The 22691-nt window shown below is 38.2% G+C and overlaps 1 protein-coding gene across 1 annotated transcript; it reads right to left on the bottom strand.

Annotated features, from left to right (window-relative positions):
• Window positions 1-55: 55 nt before the first annotated feature.
• LOC114457932 (lysophosphatidylcholine acyltransferase 2-like) lies at window positions 56-22670 on the bottom strand. The gene is made up of 14 exons (XM_028440090.1): window positions 22410-22670; window positions 21916-22058; window positions 20446-20663; window positions 17696-17805; window positions 17224-17284; window positions 16709-16767; window positions 14685-14719; window positions 14525-14579; window positions 12862-12944; window positions 12473-12598; window positions 10583-10736; window positions 8642-8740; window positions 7743-7884; window positions 56-1281 (listed from the first exon to the last, which is right to left on the bottom strand). Exons 1-14 carry the CDS (start codon window positions 22518-22520, stop codon window positions 1103-1105), a joined length of 1575 nt encoding a protein of 524 aa, XP_028295891.1. The 5' UTR covers window positions 22521-22670; the 3' UTR covers window positions 56-1102.
• Window positions 22671-22691: the final 21 nt, after the last annotated feature.

Raw genomic sequence — 22691 nt, 5'->3', positions numbered from 1 at the left:
GTCTCATTAATTACAGGTTCTCTCAACAACAAACATGCAATACAAACAAGAGGAGTGTTGTTCTCCTGTTTTATTTCAAAAAACAGCTTTTTTTGCAAAGTTAACAAAAAGGAAAACAGAAAATCACGTAATTGCAAAAGCAGGCTGCTAAATAAACAACAATGTCTCTAGTTAATGTGAAAGCATCCCCCGCTGGAATATGCTGTTGTGGGGGGGCACTGTTGCCTTTTTGCTCACAAATTGTCCTATTTTCAGAGGCTGATTTTGCTTTAGTAAACTTCTCTAGCTGAGCAGACACGCTGCTGTCTCAGCAACAATAATCTTCAGTGGAAAATGCAAATAGATACACATGCAAAGCAAACCCTCTGGCTAATTATACAGCCGCCGTACAAGGCCTGTATCCCTGAGCGCTGGGGGGAAAAGTGTAATGCACAGCATCCATGCTAATGGTCGACATCGTTTTAACGTGGCATACATACGGTTTGGCAGACGCAAGTGATCCTATGAAAGAAAATTATTATTAACAAACATAATTATATACTGCAACACACAAGAACAAAATGACAAACTGATTGAATTCACAAATGTGCTGCTTTGGCAAATTTCTACAGCCCATTTACAGGAAAACTACAAAGATCCATGAAACCGTGTTCATCTCAGTCCCAGAAAGGGAAAGTTCAGGTTATACACAAACATGAAAACTGACAGAAAGAAATGCTTCTCCATTAAATGTAAGAATTTTTTAAAACACCGGGGAACTTTCCACACTTTTTACAAAATAAAAGCCTTTTGGAGACTTTTTGTCTTTTCTCTTAAGACACAGACCACAGAAGCCTTTACACACAAACAAACACACACGCACACACACAAACAAAACTCATTCATGGAGCGATGACTTGGCGAAAGTGGTTTGTTAAAATCTTCATAAGGCACTAAAATTGAAACGAGAAGCTCTCCTAACGCATCCATCAGAGTGTAAACACTTAACCAAACATGGCTATACAGTGGCAATAACCTAATCTGGATTATTATACATGATGGCAGGTGTTGGCTGTGTTTTTGACAGAAATCCGGCTAAAATAGAGAGTCTCGTTTCTCTCGCTCAGTCATCCTTTTTGTCTGAGGTGCTGTCTTCCTGATTCTCCTCTGAGCTACTCCTTCCAGTTAATTCCAGGTCGCCTGGCATTGTCTCCTGGATAGCCTGGTACCTCTGGAGCTCCAGGTAGGTGGTGAAGAGCTTGGCGTACTCTGGGTGGGTGGTGGCAAAGGCTTGGAATTCACCTGCAGGATGATAGAAGGAGAAAAGTCACAGTGAAGAACAGATGGATTTGTGCTTCTCACCCTTTGCTATTTTAGTTCTACTGATGCAGTTTTGGTCAAAAACTTCCTTCAGAGTTTCAAAAACACCATCAAAGAATTACTTTATGACTGTACATGTCCAAAATATGTGTGTGTGGTTTCCCGATGGCACACCACAGTTTCTCCAAGATTCTTATTAGCGCTGTGCAATGTATCGAGATTCAAGATATATAGAGTATAAGTTACAATATCGCCTATATTGATAGCTTATTTTGTATTAAAATACTCGTTTTAGAAGTCGCTGCTTGGCTACTTCTCAGACCAGCATGAAAAGCACAGTTTGATGGATTTCTGTGTCCAAACCTTGCCCTAAACAAGCCACACTAAAGAACTCACTCACACATGCTGTCCCTATAAGTCAAGTGAAGTTAATTTATATAGCACCTTTCATGTACCAAACCATTCAAAGTGCTTTACACAATGCTTTACACAATGTAAACATCACAGTAGCACTAGCACGCCATAAATATGCATTTTAAAATGAGGAAAAATCTAAACATTTTGGTGAAAAAGGAGAAAAAGTCAAAAGTGGCACATATTGTGCATCAGCAAATTTAACCCAAAATTGTATTTCTGGTAAGACTTCATTTGATTTAAAATGATTGAGATTAATATCGTATATCGCCATTTTGAGAAAAATATCGAGATATGAGTTTTGGTCCAGATCACCCAGCCCTAGCTGGTATCCAGAAGAATCTCGTAATGAACTTCCACGAACACTGGAGTTAGAGACACACTGCATGAAAATGGGTGCTGATTGAGTTCATATTACTCATATATATATATATATATATATATAGCATATAGTTCATATAGCAGAACATTCTTCTTCTCACTGAAGATGACCGTAGCTCAGCAGGAGGTAGCAGCCTTAACAGAGAAGATATCCTGGGGATATGTCGGGATGTACAGGGCGCTCCTCAGCGTTGTGTTGAAACGACGCCCCCTGCTGTCGACCAGCCACACCTCTGCATCCCCTCTGCATTTTGCGACCCTGCTCCTGGTACCATCAGCCAAGCTCAACGCAGCGCGTCCCGGATTGGAAACTTTCGTCGAACTTCCTGAACTTTGTGAAGTCTGTGATTATGTGTGACGTTGCTCACGCATCCACCATCAGACCTCTGCTCTTCACGGCTGGTACCGGCGTCTCCGTGTCGCTTATGCGGAAACCATACTCCTTCTCCGCCGCGCAGACACTCCCCGTGCATTATCCCGCTGCTGCTTCTTCCTTATACACACTGCACTGTTGTGTGTGGTACTTTTACAGTGATAACACCACTGTTTACGCTGACAGCCTCTGGATATGTGGCCTTTTGCTCCACATTTGTAGCACACAATGTCTGGATTGTCGTTTGCGCTCTCCTGTGCGCGTCTCGTGCCAAACTGTGCACTTGCGTTCATCACATTGTCTTCAGATGCAGTGGCACGCATATTCTCAATGTCCTCATAACTTCTAAGTTTAGTCTTGAACTCAGAAAAAGTCATTTTGTCCTCACTCTGAGACACATGAATAGCAAATGGCTTAAATGAGTCAGGGAGCCCTTTCAAAATCATTGCTATTAAAAGTCCGTCACTCAGCTCCTCGCCCGCACTTCTCAATGCAGTGATTGCGGTCTCAGCTCTGATAACGTATTCAGTGACGTTCTCCATGGGTGACTTTTGTAAAGAGGTCAGTTCTGTGTACAAGTTGATCACTCGGGGCTTGCCTTTTCCAGCGTAGAACTCTCGGAGGATCTTTAGCGCTGCTCGTCCGTCATCTGCCGCGTCGCGCATCACCAGCGACAGGCTTTTGTCATCCAAAAACTGAATGAGCTCTGCATAGGCATCGGCATTTTTCTCCTCATCCTCCCTATTGTCTGGAGCGGGCTCTTCTAGGATGGTCTCTTTAAGCCCATGGAGACGGAGGTGGCCCAAAAACTTTGTCTCACACAACTCGTACCCCTTCTCATCTCCATCAAAAACAAGCCTTCCCCAGGGGATTTGGGCCGTGTCTTTGTCCTTCCTGCTCATTGTGAGCGCTGCGGTGGACAAACTCAGGTGCACGCGTAAAACGATGCGACTTTCACCGTCAATCTGTGTTTAAAATGATCTGGGCCCATAACCTGTTAGCAGGTTCTCTGTCGTAGCAAGATCGTGACCAAGAAACACAGCAAGACACGTAATTTCTCTCTAGTGATTATCACACGTCTCGTGGCACACGCACTTCTTTTTATTCACACAGGTGCAGGCCATTTATCAATCACATAATTGACATACGTCACATGACGTCACTTCATTTAAAACAACCAGAAAATGGGAACACATCTCAACAGTGTCGTACGACAGGACCAACGTAGGACTTACAAAACATTCGTATCTGACCAATCCCATCGTAACAATGATCGGGGTTGACAAATGCGGCGGCTGAAATTGATAGTCATTAACATGTTACGCCCTCAAATATTCCAGGTTCGGAGGCCCCGCCTACTGAGGTCAAACAAACATTGGCAAGGAAATAAACATTTCCGGGATGAAAATGATCATCCTCACAGCTCAGGTGAAGAAAAACATAGACGTGCTTTTTGGTCGTGTGAAAACTGGAGCTCATTTTAAATGCTCTGTGGAAGAGAATAATGGAGGCAGTTAACAGTGTTTGCGTATTGGAATGGACTCAGGCCGAGGGCTGAATTAAATTCTTAATAACTAACTTAACTAATGCCTAATGGTGGTTTCAAATACATTTTAATGAGAAGTTCATAGGCACGCGTCGCACATCCCAGAGGATAACTGGGTGCTAAACTGGGAAAATGATGACAAAAATAGCAAAAGTGAGTCCGCACACCTGATAAAGCTCCAAATAAATCTTTGCTATTTGATCGACAATTCTTTCCATATTGGTCAAGAAACAGTAGGCGAGTCAGGCTGGTCAGCGTGAGCCCATGAGTTTTATTTAGTTTTAATAATCCATTTAGATCTGCTCTGAAAGTGTGTCTGGTTGTTATGATTAAATGACAGCTCTTGTTTAATACGTTAGTTTCAGATTCATTCTGATTTTTCTGTGCCGCAGCCCAAATCCACACACAGATTTGGGTACACAAGGTCAGACCTGATGTGAGATCTGATCGTAACGTACAATCACGACAGAATTGATAAATACCGAACCTTGAGTGAATTTGGTCGTACGCACGATACGCTCAGATCTGAACATACAAACGGTTGATAAATGGTCCTAGATGTGCCTCAGAACATGTTTGTGGTTTATCTCATTTTATTTTATCTGTAATGTATTATTGATATGCATTATTCATATCTATGAATATCTGGTACCTTTACCTTATATTTTTTTTTGCCTTTTGTCCGATTAAAATTTTATCAGACGACACGACCATCATCGATCTCATCTCTGATGGAGACGAGTCTGACTACAGGTGGGAGACAGACCGGCTGGTGTCCTGGTGCAGCCAGAACAACCTGGAGCTCAACTCTTTAAAGACAGTAGAGATGATAGCAGACTTCAGGAAGAACCCAGCCCCCCTGACCCCCCTCACCCTGGGAGACTCTACAGTGAGCTCTGTGGAGTACTTCTGCTTCCTGGGGACCATCATCACTCAGGACCTCAAGCGGGAGCTGAACATCAGCTGCCTTATCAAAAAAGCTCAGCAGAGGATGTACTTCCTGCGGCAGCTGAAGAAGTTCAGTCTGCCAACAAAGATGATGATGAACTTCTACAGCTCCATCATCCAGTCCATCCTCTGCTCCTCCATCACCATCTGGTACGCTGCAGCTACGGCCAAGGACAAGGCCAGACTGCAGCGTATCATCCACTCTGCAGAGAAGGTCATCGGCTGCAATCTGCCCTCCCTCCAGGACCTGTACGCCTCCAGGATTCTGAGGCGTGCAGGAAAGATTGTGGCCGACCCCTCCCACCCCGGTCATAAACTGTTTCAATCTCTCCCTTCTGGAAGGAGGTTTCGGTCCATCAGGACCAGAACCTCCAGACACAAAAACAGCTTCTTTCCCTCTGCCACCATCCACATGAACACACCCCAAGTCACCCACTGAATATATATATATATATATATATATATATATATATCCTTTATTCTCCATCTATCCTTTATTTATCCCTCATCCTTTATATTCATTATTATTATTATGTTGCTGGTGTTTTCTTTTTTTTGTTTCGTGCACCGACTACCAAGACAAATTCCTTGTACTGTCCTAAAAACTGTACTTGGCCATTAAAACATTTCTGATTAATGGGTGATGGCTTAATGACTCGCTCCCATTCTTTATGCTTTGTTAGGAAAATCCTGAGCTGTAAAGATCTAAAAGTCTGGAGCATAAATTATTCTGTTTGAAATATTAAAGGTTGTCATCTTTAAAAAGGTGACATTGGTTAATGAGTCCATATTCTGACCATTTTCTAAAACCTATGTCTAGGTGGAAGGGTATAGTGTCTCTAATGAAACCAACAATAGTTAATGGCGTCTGTCTAGTCCAGTCACTCTTTTTAGTTTTATTTCAATAAAACTTCTGAGAAAGGCAATGATTACAGCGAGTACATGAACATTCTTGAATCCATGTTATTAAAGTTGGACTTTAATAAAATCTTGAATCGGGGACATTAAGTCATTTGTGCTGCTTGGATAGTTGGATAGTCTGATTCTTGGCCTTTTCCTCTGCCATATGCATTTTTAAATATGTCTAACCAATTTGTCAAATGTGTTTAGGAAAATTTCAATAGAAAGCATCTGAAATAGATTTAGCGTTCTAGGCAGTACATTCACATACGTACGTAAAGTCTTTACTAATATTTTGGATCAGGCTTTTGTAGTGATGGAGGGATTTGGATGCCAATATATTTAAATCCACCTTTGGAGTTTTGTTGACTGTGCAGTATTTCAATTAATGTCCATTGCCACCGTTTAATTCCACATTTATTTTATAGCCCGAGAAGTATTCATACGTTGAAATAAGGTCTTTTAAGTTTGATAATGCTGTTGTCGTTTCTGTTTAAAAGGAGGGGGGGGGTAATGTGTTTTTTTCAGACACATAGTAGCATTCTATAGCATCGTCAAATAACTATGCGACCCAAAATTGTTTGAAAAATGCACCAAATATCAAAAATAACTTTCTTACAAAAGTATTTAAAATAAGTAAATTAAAAGCTAAATCTGCGGAGGCAGGTGCTGTGGGCTGAACTGAGGAAGAGAACCTTGATGTAGAGACAAAACAAGGTGACATTGTGGATGAAAAGGGAAGAACCTTCCAAACACCTTCGAAAGAGGAACTATTCTTGAACTGGAGGAATGCTAACAACGTCTGGCAGGGAACAAGGCCAACACAAACAAAGATAGAGGACAACACTGACTACAGATGAGAATACACAAAAAAGGACGTTCGGAAGAAATCAAGAATGTTTGACCAGAGAGACATGTAAACCCATGTAAATCTGCGATGGTAAAACAGGGGACGGGACCCGGATAAGCAAACTGCTTCTCTCGTCTCCTTTTTCGGCATGTGCAAAAAATGTAAAAAAAAAAAAAAAAAAAAAAAAGTGAATGTAACCATGTCAGAAATAAACTGAATAAATAAAACAAAAAACTAGGAGGGGGGGGGACCTCGTCCCCAAGGCGGAGCCTCGTCTCCTCGAACAAAAATATGTGAATCACTCTGAGCAACACTGGTGATATCTTTTTCAGGAGGGAATGACACACTAACATGATATAAAGCTTGAAAAAGTGTTTTTTACATGATACAACCCCTTTAAATACAAAACAACATCATCTGCATACAGAGATATGCACACGTTATGTTTCTCATGGTTTATGTCCAGTCCTTTTATGTTATTGTTCTCTCTAATAAGTTGTGCTAAAGGCTAAATACTAAAAAAAAAAATTTCAGGACACATTCAAGATCAAATTTGCCAAATTTGGCCTTTAATTCACCCCTGAGATTGTTCTTACACAAAGTAATTTTTTGAGTATTTCTGTTCTCAATTTTTAAATTCATGTGTATGTACTAGTATGTATTTTGTTGTTGTTTTGTGTCATTTCTTTTATCTTTTGTGTATTTTGTGGCCTTTTGTATGTTTTACTGTAATTTGTGAATGGTTTTTTGGAGTCACTTTGTGCAGTCCAGTTCCCGTCTGCCATAGAAGACAAGTAATAAATAGGATTTATTTTTTCCAAATATGTAGTAATTACTGTGTAATAGTAGTGATTTCCCATGTCCAAAATTCCGATACCAAACACAGGCTTTGTTTGAAATTCTAGCCATGACTACAATAAGTTCAATCACAAGGTCTGTATTGCAAAGTAAAAATGCTGCATAAAACACACGTCTAAACAGACTTGAAGACACAAACATAACACTTGTTATTTTTGACACTGTTGACTTACTGAAAGTGATGAAGCCAGAGGCGTCCGCGTCAATCTCCTTAAAGAGTTTGGCCATGTTAAGATCAGACACGCCCAGAGCGGAGCGCAGCAGGGCAGTGAACTCTTCCCGTGTGATTTTCTCATCCTCATCTGTGTCAAAAAGCTACAGAGAGATTCTGATCCTTAGAAAGAGAAGGACTAACACTTTCTACCAAGTCAAAGTTATGTGAACCATATTCACTACCAACATGTCTTCAATGATCACTGTAATGAATGATGGCACATATGTTGTAGGCTCTAGGTTCCCAAAGTGGGGTAATGTACTAATGCGAGGCTAATGCTAATATTAAACTAATGTTAATGATTTGGCTAATGCTATGTTAATGGTAATGCTAGACTAATGCTAATACTAGCAAATGCTAATGTTGATATTAGGCTAATACTAGCAAATGCTAATGTTGATGTTAGGCTAATACTAATGCGAGGCTACTGCCAGCATATGCTTACAGTAATTCTAGGCTAATGCTAACGTTAATGCTGGGCTAAAGCTAGCTAATGTTTACGGTAATGCTAGGCTAATGCTAATGTAGCATTCAATGACGTGGGCCAACACCTGCATTTTCTTCAGGAAATGCAAATATACTAGTTATATATTATTCCTCAACAGGGGGTAAAATTCAGAGATAATTTTAACTGAAGGGCTACACTGTACATGACATTACATCATTGTGTGCAGGAGTAAAGGGTACATGGTTTCTGGTTAAAGGCATGAAGGGGTACGACACTGTGAAACGTTTGGGAACTGCTGGTTTAAGCTATTTCTACCAAATTGATGTGACATGAAAACATGCAACAACAATATTGTAACAACAAGCACAATATTGATTACGTAAACCAGTGGCTGAGGGATTTAATCCAACCTTAAAAGCCATTTGTAGAACATCCTCCGTGTTTGCAGGCCGACACAAGATGGTTACACCAATAACATACTCTCTGAAGTCAATGGTGCCATCTCCATTCTGCACAAGGAGAAGAAGACACGCTATGTTAATTATGTTGTTGTACAATAGATGATAATGAACATCAACCAATGTAAAAATGAGTGTAAAAGTTTCTGTGACATAGATGATCGTTTAAAAGCAGATGTTGGTATAGAGTCCAGAGGCTGCCATTAATACAGCTTATCATAGATTACCAGCCAGGGTTGCGGTCAATTTTTAATTACAATTACATCTTCAATTATCCATGTTCAATTACAACTCAATTATGATTACAGAGTCCATCATTTTCTCTAATGAAAATTACAATTAATATTTTCCCCTGAAAGTCAATTACAATTACATTACAATTAAATTACAATTTTTCACAATTACTGAACCTTTAATAAATAACTACATAAAATGTAACCTTCCTCTCGTCTTAGCATCTCTTACGATAACAGGTCAGTTTTGATCCATGTCTTAAATCAGCAAAAAATATGATTTATCATATAATTTGTCTTTGTTATGCTTCATAATCAATGAAAATATTGGTTTTAAAATTTGTTGTGTCGGCGTCTGAGCCTTTTTTCTGTCAGTATACACCTATATTTAATTTTTTTGTTTTAAATAGTAAAATGATCCTCAAGAGAACTTAAAGATAAACTTGATATGAAACATATTTTAATAATTGTTAATTACATATGTGAAAGCCATAGAAACTTCCTCAGTTCTGAGTTTAATTAAATTGTAAAATACAATTTTTATAGAATGTTAATACCAATTTTAATTAGAAAGTTAATTATCTGAACTTAATTACAATCCAATTATGATTGGGACAGCCACACATTTTTTAAATTATGGCTCCAGTTAAAATTACGTGCTAATTGTAATTAATTACCATTTACGCGATTACGATTATAATAGACCCTAACCCCAGGATCAAAAGATCACTGTGCCTGTGCGTGATAACGTGCTGAAGAAAACTGGACAATTTTATGAAGTTGGTTAAAAAAAAATGCATTATTGCATTTATTACTATAACTTTTCTGATACTGAATGCTGTCTTTAACACACAAAGAGGGCAAAACAGATACACCTCCGAGCCAATAGGTGGAAGAAGTGATCAGATATCTACAAATAAATATTTCAAAGTAGACACGAGCTTTCAATATCAATAGCTGAATTTTGGATAATAATTTTAAAAGTGCAATGGGAAACCCCCTGAGTGTGATTACTTTATTACATCTTCAAAAAGTCCTAAGATTAGTGTTTTAATGTAGCAATTTAAAAGATGGTGTTTTTGGAGGTGAATGTGACATTCATTCTCAATGCATTTGTTGTGTCTTGCTCTGTATAATTCCAACTTTTTTAATCCACAGACAAATTAAAAAGCAATGTAACACACAGTGAATTGTGATATGTTAACTTTTAACGCACAGATTTGGTAATAATGCTCTGTTTTCTATGAAATACCAGCAGGGGCAGAGTGTTGTCATTGAACAGAACAAAAAAGACCTTCACATTCTGAGAAAATAATAAAAAAAAACTTACAGTAACTCTACTATACTACACTGAATTCTGTTTTAAAGCTTTTAATACTCCAATAAAACCTCTGGCAGGCTCACATGGGACAAAGTCCTAGCTGCTTTTATCCCAATTTTGATCAGTTGAAAGTAGCATTCGCTTTTGCAAACAGTGTATATTATATGTGAGCCACAATCTGATAATCACTATATATTGACTGTACACTTCGTTATAGCAGTGGCTTGTTTTTACAGGATTTGTTTGCAGTACATAGAGGAACTTTAGTTTGATATTAAAGTGGTGATATTTGGTCATCTGCCAGTAAAAAGCAGTTCTAAGACAAACAGTCATCCTCACCCTGTCAAACAGTGCAAAGAGCTCCTCGAGGACAGGAGTGACGGGAAGCTTCAGAAATTTTGCAAACTCCGTGATGCTGATGCGTCCTCCCTTACATGAAGTGGCCATGACAGCAAAACTCTCCAGCTCCTTCCTCAGACTGTCCCACTTCAGACTGTATTAAGAGGACAAAAAAAAAGGTCAGCAATGGTTGGGCCAGGTCATTTCAGGCAAAACAAGACAGTAGCTGTTAACGTGCAAAGAAGTACATGGTTGTCAGAAATTCAGTTATTAAGACAAAATACAGAAATTGCATCTAGACAACATGAATATTTTGGTAATTTGGTTTTAATAATGATTTATTGGCTCCATAAGTGTGTTTTACAGCTGATTTAGCACTTGTTATCATAAGAGATGCTAACAGAAAGCTAACACAAGAGGAATGTTAACTTTTATTAGGTTGTTTATTTCAGGTTCAGTAATTGTGATTAATTGTAATTGAACATTAGTAATTGAGAACATAATTGTAATCAACTTTCTGAGGACGAAAAATAATAGTAATTTAATTTTACATTTTTAATTGTAATGCTGGTAACTAATCTTAATTTATTTGGAATTATACATGGGTAATTGAAAATGTACTTGTAACTGAAAAATGTAATTGACCCCAACCCTGCCAGATGTATTGTTAAGTGTTTTAGCACATGTACTTTATTTTAAAAATTTTAAAAAGGTTAAAAGTAACATAAATAAAAAGTAAGGAGGAAATATGCACTGGACAAAAAATTACAAAAACAAATGCAATATTCAAAGTTAAATACAGTCACTAGTTACAGGGCAGAGGCAACGCTGTAAAAGATTCAGTTTTTGAGATAGATTTAGGTTTTTTTCCAAACATAATTTACAATGCCTTCAAAATGTTGTCTTTTGTGATGATTCTTGAATATGTATTTAGAAAGAAATTGCAGGTATGTGTTTACATTGCAGTTTACAGTCAAACATTTTGATGCACTGTTGACTCACTTTTAGATAAATCAGAAATCAGTGTGGATAGTTTGTGTAGGACAGTCTGAAGATGTGCTCTAGCAAATTTGGTGTCAATTGAACAAACATTGTGGGAGGAGAAAAGGGGTTTATTAGGTTTTATTTAAAGTTTTGCAAAATTTGCAATAGGTTTCTTCAGTATTGGGGCTACATTTTGGTGAAAGTTGCAAATCTATACCACATGTGGTGGATTTGTTGTAAATGTTTTACATTTTTAACTTCAGAAGCTTGCTGTAGTGCCACCTTGTGGACTGTTGGCTTGTTTTTGCAAATGAGGCAACTGGAGGGACTGGACAATGGTGCAAAATATGGGGATTTTTTGTGCATGAGAAGTATGTTTTCTATGGAAAGAAGATAACAATAGGCAGCTAAAGATGCCAGGCCACAAAATTTTAGAGGTTGACCGTATAGGATTTTCAAAGGTTGATGCCGATACCAATTTAAAAAAAAATTCACTCCTTTCCTCTGTTCACAGCCGCCACCATTATACCTAAGCTTCACACTTATCACCATATGCACAACTACAACATCATATCTCACTCTCACATTAAAATAATCAACTCTTCCCCACCCTTTCCATTTCCTACCTTGAGTCTCTCCTCCCTGTTCCCTTCCCCCTCACTTAGGTGTAACACTGCCCTCTCTTTTTATATTCTCCCTATAATAATGTGTTTCTTACCCTTCCTTAGGAAGGGCTGGTAAAAGTAAAAAAAAAAAGAAAAAAAAAAAAATATATATATATATCCATATATCGGTCGACCTCTACTAAATAATCTACACAAACTGATGATATTTTATTTCATACAGCTGAACGATCATTGTTTCTCTAATCAGGATGTAACAGTGGAGAAACTGAGACACATTTACTTGAGCTTGCGGCTGATTTTGGTGAACTCCACCAGGCCGGCCTCCATGGGAAGAGTGAGCTCGCCTGCTGAGATCATAAGACGACAGTCTTCATACGTGTGGTCTGTGACAGGAACTCCCAGAGCTCTGAAAGCAGGAAGTTCAAAAATCAGCTGAAAGTCCACAAGAAGCAGAAGTGAAAGATTTTCAAGACTTTAGGATGAGAGCTACACTTCATTATATCTGAAACGGACTGACATAAATAAGCGTCATCAATGTTACAATAAAATGCCTATATTTCTGTGGTTATTACTTGTTCTGACCACAATGACCAGTAAAAGCTGCAAGTTTAGGCACGGTAACGCCAGTGAAGCTACATGACACAGAGGAGCCTTGTGTGTTGCACGTACTGGGCCATGGATTCTCTCACTCTGCTGGCAAACAGGGGCGCGCTTTTCTTTTCCTCCTCAGTGGGAACATGCGGGGGCAAAAACTGCAAAATAACAGATGAAAAAGATTACAATGAAAGTTAATTTTAATTTAATTCAGAATACAAGTTCAATCCTCTTTAAAGTGACGTTATAAACACTTCATTCTGAATGAAAATGACCAATTCGAATGAAACTTGAATCCAAATTAGGTGGCTGGTTTATTCCAATTTTTATTCCGAATTAAATAATTTGTCTTTCTTGTAAACACTTAATTCCGCTTTAAGTTAATGCCGGTCGTTCTGCGCATGCTTGGCCAGTCGCGATGACGCACTGGTGACGAAATAATCCAAGATGGCCGCCCAGACTAGAGCCGAGACTACTTATTTAATAAGAGCCTCAGAAGACATGAATATACAGTAGTCCCTCGTTTATCGCGGGGGTTGCATTCTAAAAATAACCTGCAATTGGCGAAATCCGCGAAGTACTCAGCTTTATTTTTTACAATTATGATACATGTTTTAAGGCTGTAAAACCCCTCACCACACACTTTATACACTTTTCTCAGACAGGAATTAACATTTCTCTCTTCTTTAAACACTTGCAAAGTTCAAACCTCCATAGATTTTAAAACATAAACCTGTTTTCAAACATACAGCACTACAGAGTCACACTGCTAGCGATCAGACATTGATGCCCAACGCAATCAGAGTCTTTGTTGACGATGTTGTTGTTCACGTCAACACAGACACCGGTCTGTTCACCCATTCAACCATGGAGTAGAAGCTGTGTGTGACCACCTGGAGCTGTATGACACGGCTTTTATAACCGGGACTGGACTAGGAAGGATTTGGCGTGGAGGAGAATCAGCGAGGAGGTGGTAGTAGCAGGTAAAAGTTCTCTCTGTAGCACTGAGCTAGCATAGCATTAGCCGCTAAGCACACCAGCTTTTTTCACTGGTGGTTTATATTTATGAGAGGAGAAAAAGGAGCGCAGTTATAGTGAGGGACTACTGTAATGAAAAGAGTGGATGGACGGAAGCATAAACATGCTCACATTCACACAGACTTATTACACACGGACATCAGCAAATGGAACAGGCTTCATCGAATGGGTGGTATTAAAACCTGGAGATGGAGTAAATGTGGCCCCGTACTGTATGCACAGGCTGTAATATCACCAAGTTTATCATTGTACCGGTTGTTAGAGCTACGATCTTTACCAGGGAGCAACAATTTATTCCTGGTGATTGTTTTCCGGAGTTTTACTGGGCTTTTTACCGGTGATTAGCTCCTATGTTCTTCTGCTCCGCGTTATTTTACAGCTGCTGCTTCAAAACTACAATGAAAATAAAAGTGAAAACAGTTCTCATGTGGTCTTCTATGCTGTAGCCGACGATAAATGGTTTGTTGTGTGTTTTTCCCCGATAGATGTGATATGTCACAATCTCCCCGTCCAATCAGAAACCTTCCCAAGCCCCAGACCTAAAGCGGAATTAAATAAAGCTGATTAGCTGATCAGAATTACTATTTTCATGTAAACATGAATCAGAACACTTTAATTCAGAATAACTGAATTCGGAATAATGAATTCCGAATTAAAAAACATGTAACAGTGGCCTATTTCAAAGTGGAGGTTCTCCTACCTCGATCTCTACGGTGGTATAAAGCTGGCAGAGAGTGAGAAGCAGCAGGGTTTTTCTGCATAAGGAAATGAGCTGTTATTTAACACCAATGAAGATCTTCCACAACAAGCCAACAATATTTATGCCATTATTCATGACTGTCACTACAAATCAAACTTACGAACTGAAACCTTGCCAAGTCCAGGTGACTGTATCCTGGAAGGAGGAATGCGAAAAACAGGTTATTAAAGATGTAGAATTAATGAATGTCCCCTGAAGTATTAAACAGCTGGAGAGCGCAGTGACCAAAAAATAAACAGAAAAGCACATGATTGTTTTACTAATTTTTATTGCATTTCTGACCAAAATGTTCAATGCACTAGTGACAGATTTAAGGTGATCACAGACATTTCAAAGCATCTCAGATGTGTTCATTGTCAGCATTTAGAGGAAGGCTTTCTTTTACACCATATCCTTATATTTTCATCTGTAGATATGTGTCTCTTTTGTTTGCGTAACTTACTTCTACATATGTGACATCTGCTTTTGGTGAGAGCTGTTCATTGTCTGTTGCATCACAGCCAAGATACTTCCTGTTCACATCTGCTCGTTGAAAGTTTGATCACACAGTTAAACAGACAGGTACTTTGGTTCTAGGCCTGGGCGATATATACATTAATCGATTAATTCAAGTTTTTTGTTTCGTGTCATTTAAAAAAACATAAAATTAGCATTTTTTTCTCATATTGCTACTGCGCACCTTTTGCCCACACAAGCTTCCATAGCTCCCCCCTCACCCTTGTTTTTTTCACAAACATGCCCACAGCAACAACATGGCTACCGCTAACAAGCGTGAAAAGTTTGTTCCAAAGAAAGGAATAGTATCGTCAGTGGTTTAGAATGGGTTTGGGTTAGTGGTGACAAACGTGGAACAAGTGACTAGGACAAAGGACAGCAGCACAACAAACGTATTCCAGCATCTAAAACATAACATCCAACCGAGTAAAGAAGTGCTAATCTTTACGAGGACAACAAAACAACAAACTCACGCTAAAAAACAAATGACAGTGGTGGAATCATTCACCCAAGGTATCACCAGAGGTGGTGAAAATACTAGTCTTCAGTACTCAAGTAAAAGAACTTTTACACCAACACACCGAGGCGTGAGTATGTTCTTCCCACCAACTACCAAGTCAAATTCTTTGTGGTGTTTTAAACTGTACTTGGCAAATAAAAACCTTTCTGATTCTGATTCTATTGATACTTGAATAAAAAATAACTCTGGTAAAAGTTCAAGTACATGCTACTAAATGTACTTAAGTAAAAAGTAAAGCAAATGTCCCTTCCATAATAAGTATATATATATATATATATATATATATATTTTTTTTTTTTAAGAACTTGTAAAAAACTAGTACATTGAAATAAATTAAATCTGTTAACCTTTAAAAAAAAAAAAACCTGGAGAATTTACCACTCATTATAGATAACATTTGTAAATAAAATGTTATTAAAAAAAAAAAAAAATGAAACCGCTCAATTAAACCCAGAGCAGCATTGAGTTTAACATTTTTAAAAACTTGAAAAAGTTAACCATAAAACTAAGGAACCGGCCTAACAGAAAACTACCAACAATTTGAATATTTTTATGTTGTGTCGTCATCTTCGAAGGTCTTAAAAATATATAGAAAATAATATATTTATTACTATTATGTATTACATATGTAATTCTATTTATTACAATATAAATATTAAAAAATGTATCTAAAATGTTGAGTTTTGCTCAGATTAAGATGAAGTGAGTTCGTGGTATTGTTTAAAGCTAGAGAAAAAGAAATGTGATGTGTAATTTCTTCAGGTTCCGTAATGAGAGAATTCTTTGTTAATGTTTTTGAAAATAGTGCAGCTTTCAATGTGAATGTAAACAAGTCTGTCTTCTTTGAAACTACAAAGTGTTTTATTTGTTTTTTTTTTTAACAAAAGAACAGCTGGCACTTTATTTCCACTAAGTAAATAGGGGTTCATTTTACTTATTGCACTATTGATTTCTTTAAAAAGTTATATCGTTATCATTTTTTTTGTGACAAAATGGGAGATTTTATACAGCAGCCTAGGCCACAGCGCCCAGCCCTAATTGGTTCTGATAAATAATCCCCTTTATGTGTGAAGATTTAAATCTATATTTCTACACAAGCAGAAACTCACCAGTGAGTTGGGATATCTCATTATCACAGGCTGCACGGGGACTCCAGGGATGAAGGCACCTACAGTTGGGTTGAGAAGCACAAAACCAGTGCTGAATATTTCTAGTACATCTGACACGAAACCTGTGATCTGACTCTGGTAGCCCAGTCAGACCAGTTTATCAGATAACACCTTAGTGCCAAAGAAAACAACTAGCAACACTGAATGATAGGACTTCTCTAAAAGATTAAAAGATACAAAATGTCAAAGGGTGTGAAAAAAAACTACTGAGAAGTTCATTTCAATGAGCTGTTGTTAGAGTTTTCTTTTTTTCCCTTCCTGTGAACAGAAATTTGCAAACAACAGATTGTCTTGTATAAGTTACTTCAAAACTGTAAAACATTCAAGGTGGTTTGACTTTTAATAAACATCACAGATAATGATTTTGAATGAAATCATAAATTAATGAATGAATGGATTCAAGTATTGTATGCAATTAGTTGTTCATAACCAAACATGTTTGCAAACATCTTTACCTTGTTTAAAAGTTATAAGACATGAGCGATTCGTACAAGTTCCCTCTGGAAATATCAGGACCTAAGGAGCAAAACATTTTCAAAATGGAACCTGCTTTCATACGGTAATAAATGTTGATCACATTTACAATAAACAAGTAACTCGATATCAAGTGCGTTACACAAAATGTAAAAGCTGCTGTGCAAGCTAATACTCAACTTCCAATGATTGATAAAAAAATAGACCAAAGCCAGAACCTTTAACTACACTGCAAATTTCTTGTATCTTAACAAGATTTATTTTCTTAAATCTAGCCAAATTATCTTCTGCATCTTGTTTTGAGCAATACAAGCTAGTTTCCAGTTTTGTGTGTGAGATAATTAGACTTGTTTCAAGTAAATATTACTTTTTGTTCTTATTTAGTCTGCATATCTAAAAGTTAGTCTCTTGAGTGATACTTGTGTGAGTGAGTGTGTGGTAAATGTGACAAACCTGTGGCCAGCGGCCGTCTGATTTGGCCCTGCTCTCAATCTCTTGAATGGTGTTCTTCCTGGAATCTGGGTCCTTCCTGGACACCAGCACAGGCTGGCAGCGCACAAACCCTACAGGGAATTGACAAACAAGACCATTTCCAGACTCCTTTAAAGATATTAAAACATCTGAAATATTACATCAAACAAACATGTTTAGAGAAGTGGGAGGAAATCTGCCCTACGGCACATTTAGTGACCAACTCACATACTTGGAGGGAGTTTAAGTGGAAAGTAATAATGAGATTTTTTACGAACATAGAAAATTTTAAGCTAAAAAAGTTAGAAAATTGTGTATAAAAATGTACCTGTTTTCTACTTTCAAAATGAAAAATAGGTTCTAAAAAACCCAACTGTGCTTCCCTGAGATATTGACATATAAATACCGTATTTTCCGGGCTATTGAATGCACCGCATAGGGCACTGCACCCTATTGACTGATGCCAATAGGGTACAGTGCCCTTCAAAACGACGGCCAATCAGAACGGGCAGGTAGGCGAGCTGCTGTTCTCTCATTAGCTTTAATGGAGATTTCCGTATTTCAATTGATAAGTTTCCATCTACACATGAACTCTCTTCACTGCTCCACGTCTACGTATCAGTCCATTTACAGCTTTGTATGGTCACTTTTTACTGGAACCAGACTGATGCACCACTCCCTGTTCTTCTTTCCGTGAACTACCGCAGAGCGATCACAGCGAGTCCAGACTTTGAGTCAGACTCAGAATACGGGCGTGATTTCTTCTGAACAAACCCAAAGTAGTGATATGGTAACTTTATGCTGTTTATTGTTTCCTTCTATTACAAACTGGCTGATGTATACTTTATCCATACTGTTCTGATTAGTGATCGACCGATTCATTGGCCGATTTTTGCGTGTTTTACGTGTAACGGCATCGGCCGATGTACACTGCTGTGTTTGCCGATCTGCTTTAATTACAGAGCGGCTGCCACAGGCTGCTCGTGTTTCCGGAGACAGAGGCTGCAGAGTGCAGAGCCCCTCCCCCGACTAGCAGAACGTGAAGGAAGCTCTTCAACCCCAACGACAAGTTTTAAACTTTCAAAGCATCTTTTACTGTTCCGTGTTGTTGTCGCAGTTGTATTTAACGAGCAGCTGGCTGGAGGTGTGGCTTATGTGTATGTAGGTGTGTGTGTGTGTGTTTCTCTCTCCCTCCCTCTCTGCTTCTCACTCAGTGGGATACAATCATTACAGTGATATGAGAGCGCTGCGCTGAGAAGGAGGGTTTTTAAAACTTTGAGAAACAGTTAATTACTTGTTTGAATATTCCTGTGAATGTTGATGCAATTTAGAACAGAAACTTGAACAGTTTGTTGCTTAATGCACATCTGACATCACGTTATTTTCCTCTGCTAATTTATGTTCTGGGGTTGTGTTGGAATTGAATTATTCATGGTTTCTTGTTTGTGTTTAATACTATAATTATACATAATTATACTCAATAATCCTGTTAATAAAATAATCTTCAGTAAGGTCAACTTTTGTCAAAGCTATTTTCAGGACAAGGACGAAGAGTTCTCTTTCATAATATTTTACGAGATGTCTCACTCTATTTTTTACTTGTTCTTGTTCTACACCACCTCTTTTTATTATTTGTTAAATATTTTTTACTTGGTGTCGTTCTATCTCACCTTTGTTAATTTCAATAATGTTCCTTTTTTTAATTGAGACTTGTACCATTTGTTATCATTGTATATATTTTATGATGTAAATTGAGGGAGCAAAAGTAGCATCGGCTCCAATCATTGATTTAAGAAAATCAGCAGTCCGCATCGGTCATCGGCTAAGGCTGATAAAAAAAAAAATTGATATCCATATAGGTTCTGATCTCCGTTCCGTCTCCGTCTGTCAGTTCTCATTACGTAAGCTTCTGCATCAACCTCAGAGTCCAGAGCACTGATCGCTCCTGAACAAAACTAACGGCAATTTAATTGGTCTAATGTAACGGAGCTCAATTATTTTCACGGCGTGAAGCTTGCAAAACTGGAAAAACTCCACAAATTAGCCGCGTCTGGACATTACTGTACACTTCTTCCATTATTTGTTACTAAGGAAAGTATTGACTTTGTAAAATTAATCTGTGGTGCCAAATGTTTCAAAACTCACTTTTATTTTATGGAGGCAGTTTTTGATTTATTATTGATAAATCTCACTGGAACTATTACATGGAAGTCAAGTGAAACTTCAAAGGAACCATCAAAGACGATTAGCAGAACTCCGCTGACGAAGACTGGCAGTCGACATTTCATGAAAAACTGTCTGAATAAACAAAACCTCAACTTAACATACTATTCAAAAAGAAGACTAAATGAAAATCGCAGGAACTAATGTGACTCTTTTTCAGCAGCACAGTCAGTTATAGGCTTGTACAATATAAATTAATCTATGAGCGGGTCAAGTCATAAATTTAGGATTTTTTTTATCTTATATTGTGCATTTTTGGAACGTCAGTTGCCTTGTTTTAATTTTAGTGAGGTTAGTACACATTCAGAGCTATAAATGCTATAGGACTAATAATTTGCTTAATAATTTATTTCGGTGTTTCGGTTTTCGGCCTTGGTTTTTTTCATTTTCGATCTTGGCAATTAATTTTCATTTCAGTGCATCCCTAAAAAATATCTTCGGACACAACTACACAAACCAACATCCCTGCTTTACGGGGATGAAATAAAGACAAGTATAAAAAGTCTTACTTCCAAAAATAGGCGTAGCCAGGTTTTCCACTCGGGACACGGTGGAGGGCAGGCCGGCCATGATGCACACGATCCCGTCAAAGAAGGTGGAGTGTGGAGCCACTGCCAGGATGGGAGCTTCACTGCTGCTGACCTGCTTCCCTTTAACCACCACTCTGAAGCCCATACAGAAGTAGTACGCTCTTCCCAGCACAGCCATCACATTCCGACACATAAATCTGCAGAAAGGAAATATTATTTGTATTTAGAGCTCTTTTGTAATGTATTGTACATTTTATATTCACTGAGGATTATTGTTGATTTTTTTTGTGTGTCTGGGTTAACTTTTCCTCCTACACCATTTGTCCCATTTTGACAAATAAGCTATCAATTTTTTTTTCAACTTTTTCAACCTTATTGCTAACGTTTAGCTAATGCTCGGTTAGTGCTAATGCTAGATTAGTGCTAATGCCATTGCTAGGTTAATGCTAATGCTCGGTTAGGCTAATGCTAACACTAGAATAATGCTAATGTTATGCTAATGCTAACACTAACACTAGCGATTTCTAAGTGAATACAAATGCTAGCAATTGCTACGCTAATACAGTGAGACATTTTCATCAGGAAAAGCAAATATTCTCTAGTAGTTCTTTTGTACTTCTTAAGTTCTAAACTTGACCGTTTGAGCATAAAGTATTTTTCAGTATTTTTGTAACCGTTTCTCTTCAAATACTGTTTTTTTTTTTTCAGTTTTCAACAAATACAAACAAGAAATGTGAGTTTTAGGAACAACAAGTTGCACCACTTTTTACTTTACTCATAAGCCGCACATTTCCCAGAACTAACACAGAGAAGACACTTCCTCTAAACTATACAAACATAGAATGACAAAAAAACTTAGAAAACTATAGACAGTGTCTACAAAACTCCATAAAAGGACACTGAATTGACAAAATGTAAAAAAGCGTACAAACGTATTTTTTTCTATATTTTTATAAATTTCTATTTTTTAATGTGTGTGTTTTGTACAGCGTACAAAAATATTGTTTTTTCTGTATTTTCAGAAAAATATATTTTGTGTGTTTTGTACAGTGTACAAAAAAAATATATATACAGTTTTTACATGTGTATGTGTTCTTTGTACAGCGTACAATAAGGACAATATTGTTTTTTCTATATTTTTTTCTATATTTTCAGAAAAATATATTTTTATGTGTGTTTTGTACAGTGTACAAAAACAAAATATAATATAGTTTTTACATGTGTATGTGTATAGTTTTTACATGTGTATGTGTTCTTTGTACAGCGTACACAATAAGGATACACGTGCTTTAGAAAAAGAGGAAGTACCAACTCTAATCCTTGAGGAAAACCATCTGCGATAAATTTGATTTGAACAAAATAAAAGTCCAGTTTTTAAGTACGTAAACAAACTGCAGGCCACTTGGATGGCAACTGTTGCAGCAGGATGCTGTTTGTATCCATAGTTACCGTCTCCAGCCTGTCATTGGCTCCACTGCTCCTTTTAAAGGATGCTTGAAGGTTATAATGACAGATACGGGCCATGTCACCATCAGGACCAGAGAGATGAGGACGGCCCTGACAGGAACCAGGAAGATCCCCAGCAGGACACACTGAGAGGAGAGAAAGAGAGGAGCACATACATCATCATACATTGGACCTTCAACATTACATGGTACACTGCTGTCAGCTTATGCAACAGCTCACAGGCTGATATTTGCTGCTATAAGAGCACAAATATGCACAAGCATATAAGCCCACATGTGTGATTTTTTTTCTGGGGGAAAAACAACAACAACAACACAGACACACACACAATGGCTCTTATTGTATGCGCAGCATAAACACAGCTTTGGAAGCCGATTGTGGCTGTAGCCGATTACAGGCCTAGGTGGGAGAGCAGCCCTAGTGTGATCGATGTGGTTCACTGGAACAATGAGCTGAAGATGAAACCGTTTACTCACTTTGAGGACAGCTGCTTTGCTCAGTTTGGTGTCTTGAACGAAGGGATTGATGACGGCGGGCAGCAGCAGGGACTGCTGTCTGGGCAGGTCGCACACACGCTGCGGAGGCATGGTGAGGCTGTCAGAGGAGCGGAGGAGGAGGAGAAGGAGGACTACTGCTGCTGCTCAGGAGCTCTTACGTTATCATTTCACTTCCTCAACTATGACGGTTTGGCTGTCCTCCCACAGACGATACGGACGGTTTCCCCCACGGCGAGCCCCAGCCCCGAGAGACGTACCGGA

This window comes from Gouania willdenowi, chromosome 3 (assembly GCF_900634775.1).
Source record: "Gouania willdenowi chromosome 3, fGouWil2.1, whole genome shotgun sequence".
Taxonomy (NCBI): Eukaryota; Metazoa; Chordata; class Actinopteri; order Blenniiformes; family Gobiesocidae; genus Gouania; species Gouania willdenowi.
Note: the sequence above shows the minus strand (reverse complement) of the source record. Positions and strands in the feature narration are given on the sequence as shown.

Bases quoted from the DNA above. Each gene is read 5' to 3' on its own strand.
- LOC114457932 (XM_028440090.1), bottom strand. From the start codon at position 22,520: ATGCCTCCGCAGCGTGTGTGCGACCTGCCCAGACAGCAGTCCCTGCTG. The intron at 17,285-17,695 runs GTTTGTCACATT...TTTGCTCCTTAG, and splicing joins CAGACGGCCGCTGGCCACAG to GTCCTGATATTTCCAGAGGG. The intron at 1,282-7,742 runs GTAAGTCAACAG...ATCATCCTGCAG, and splicing joins CTCTGGCTTCATCACTTTCA to GTGAATTCCAAGCCTTTGCC.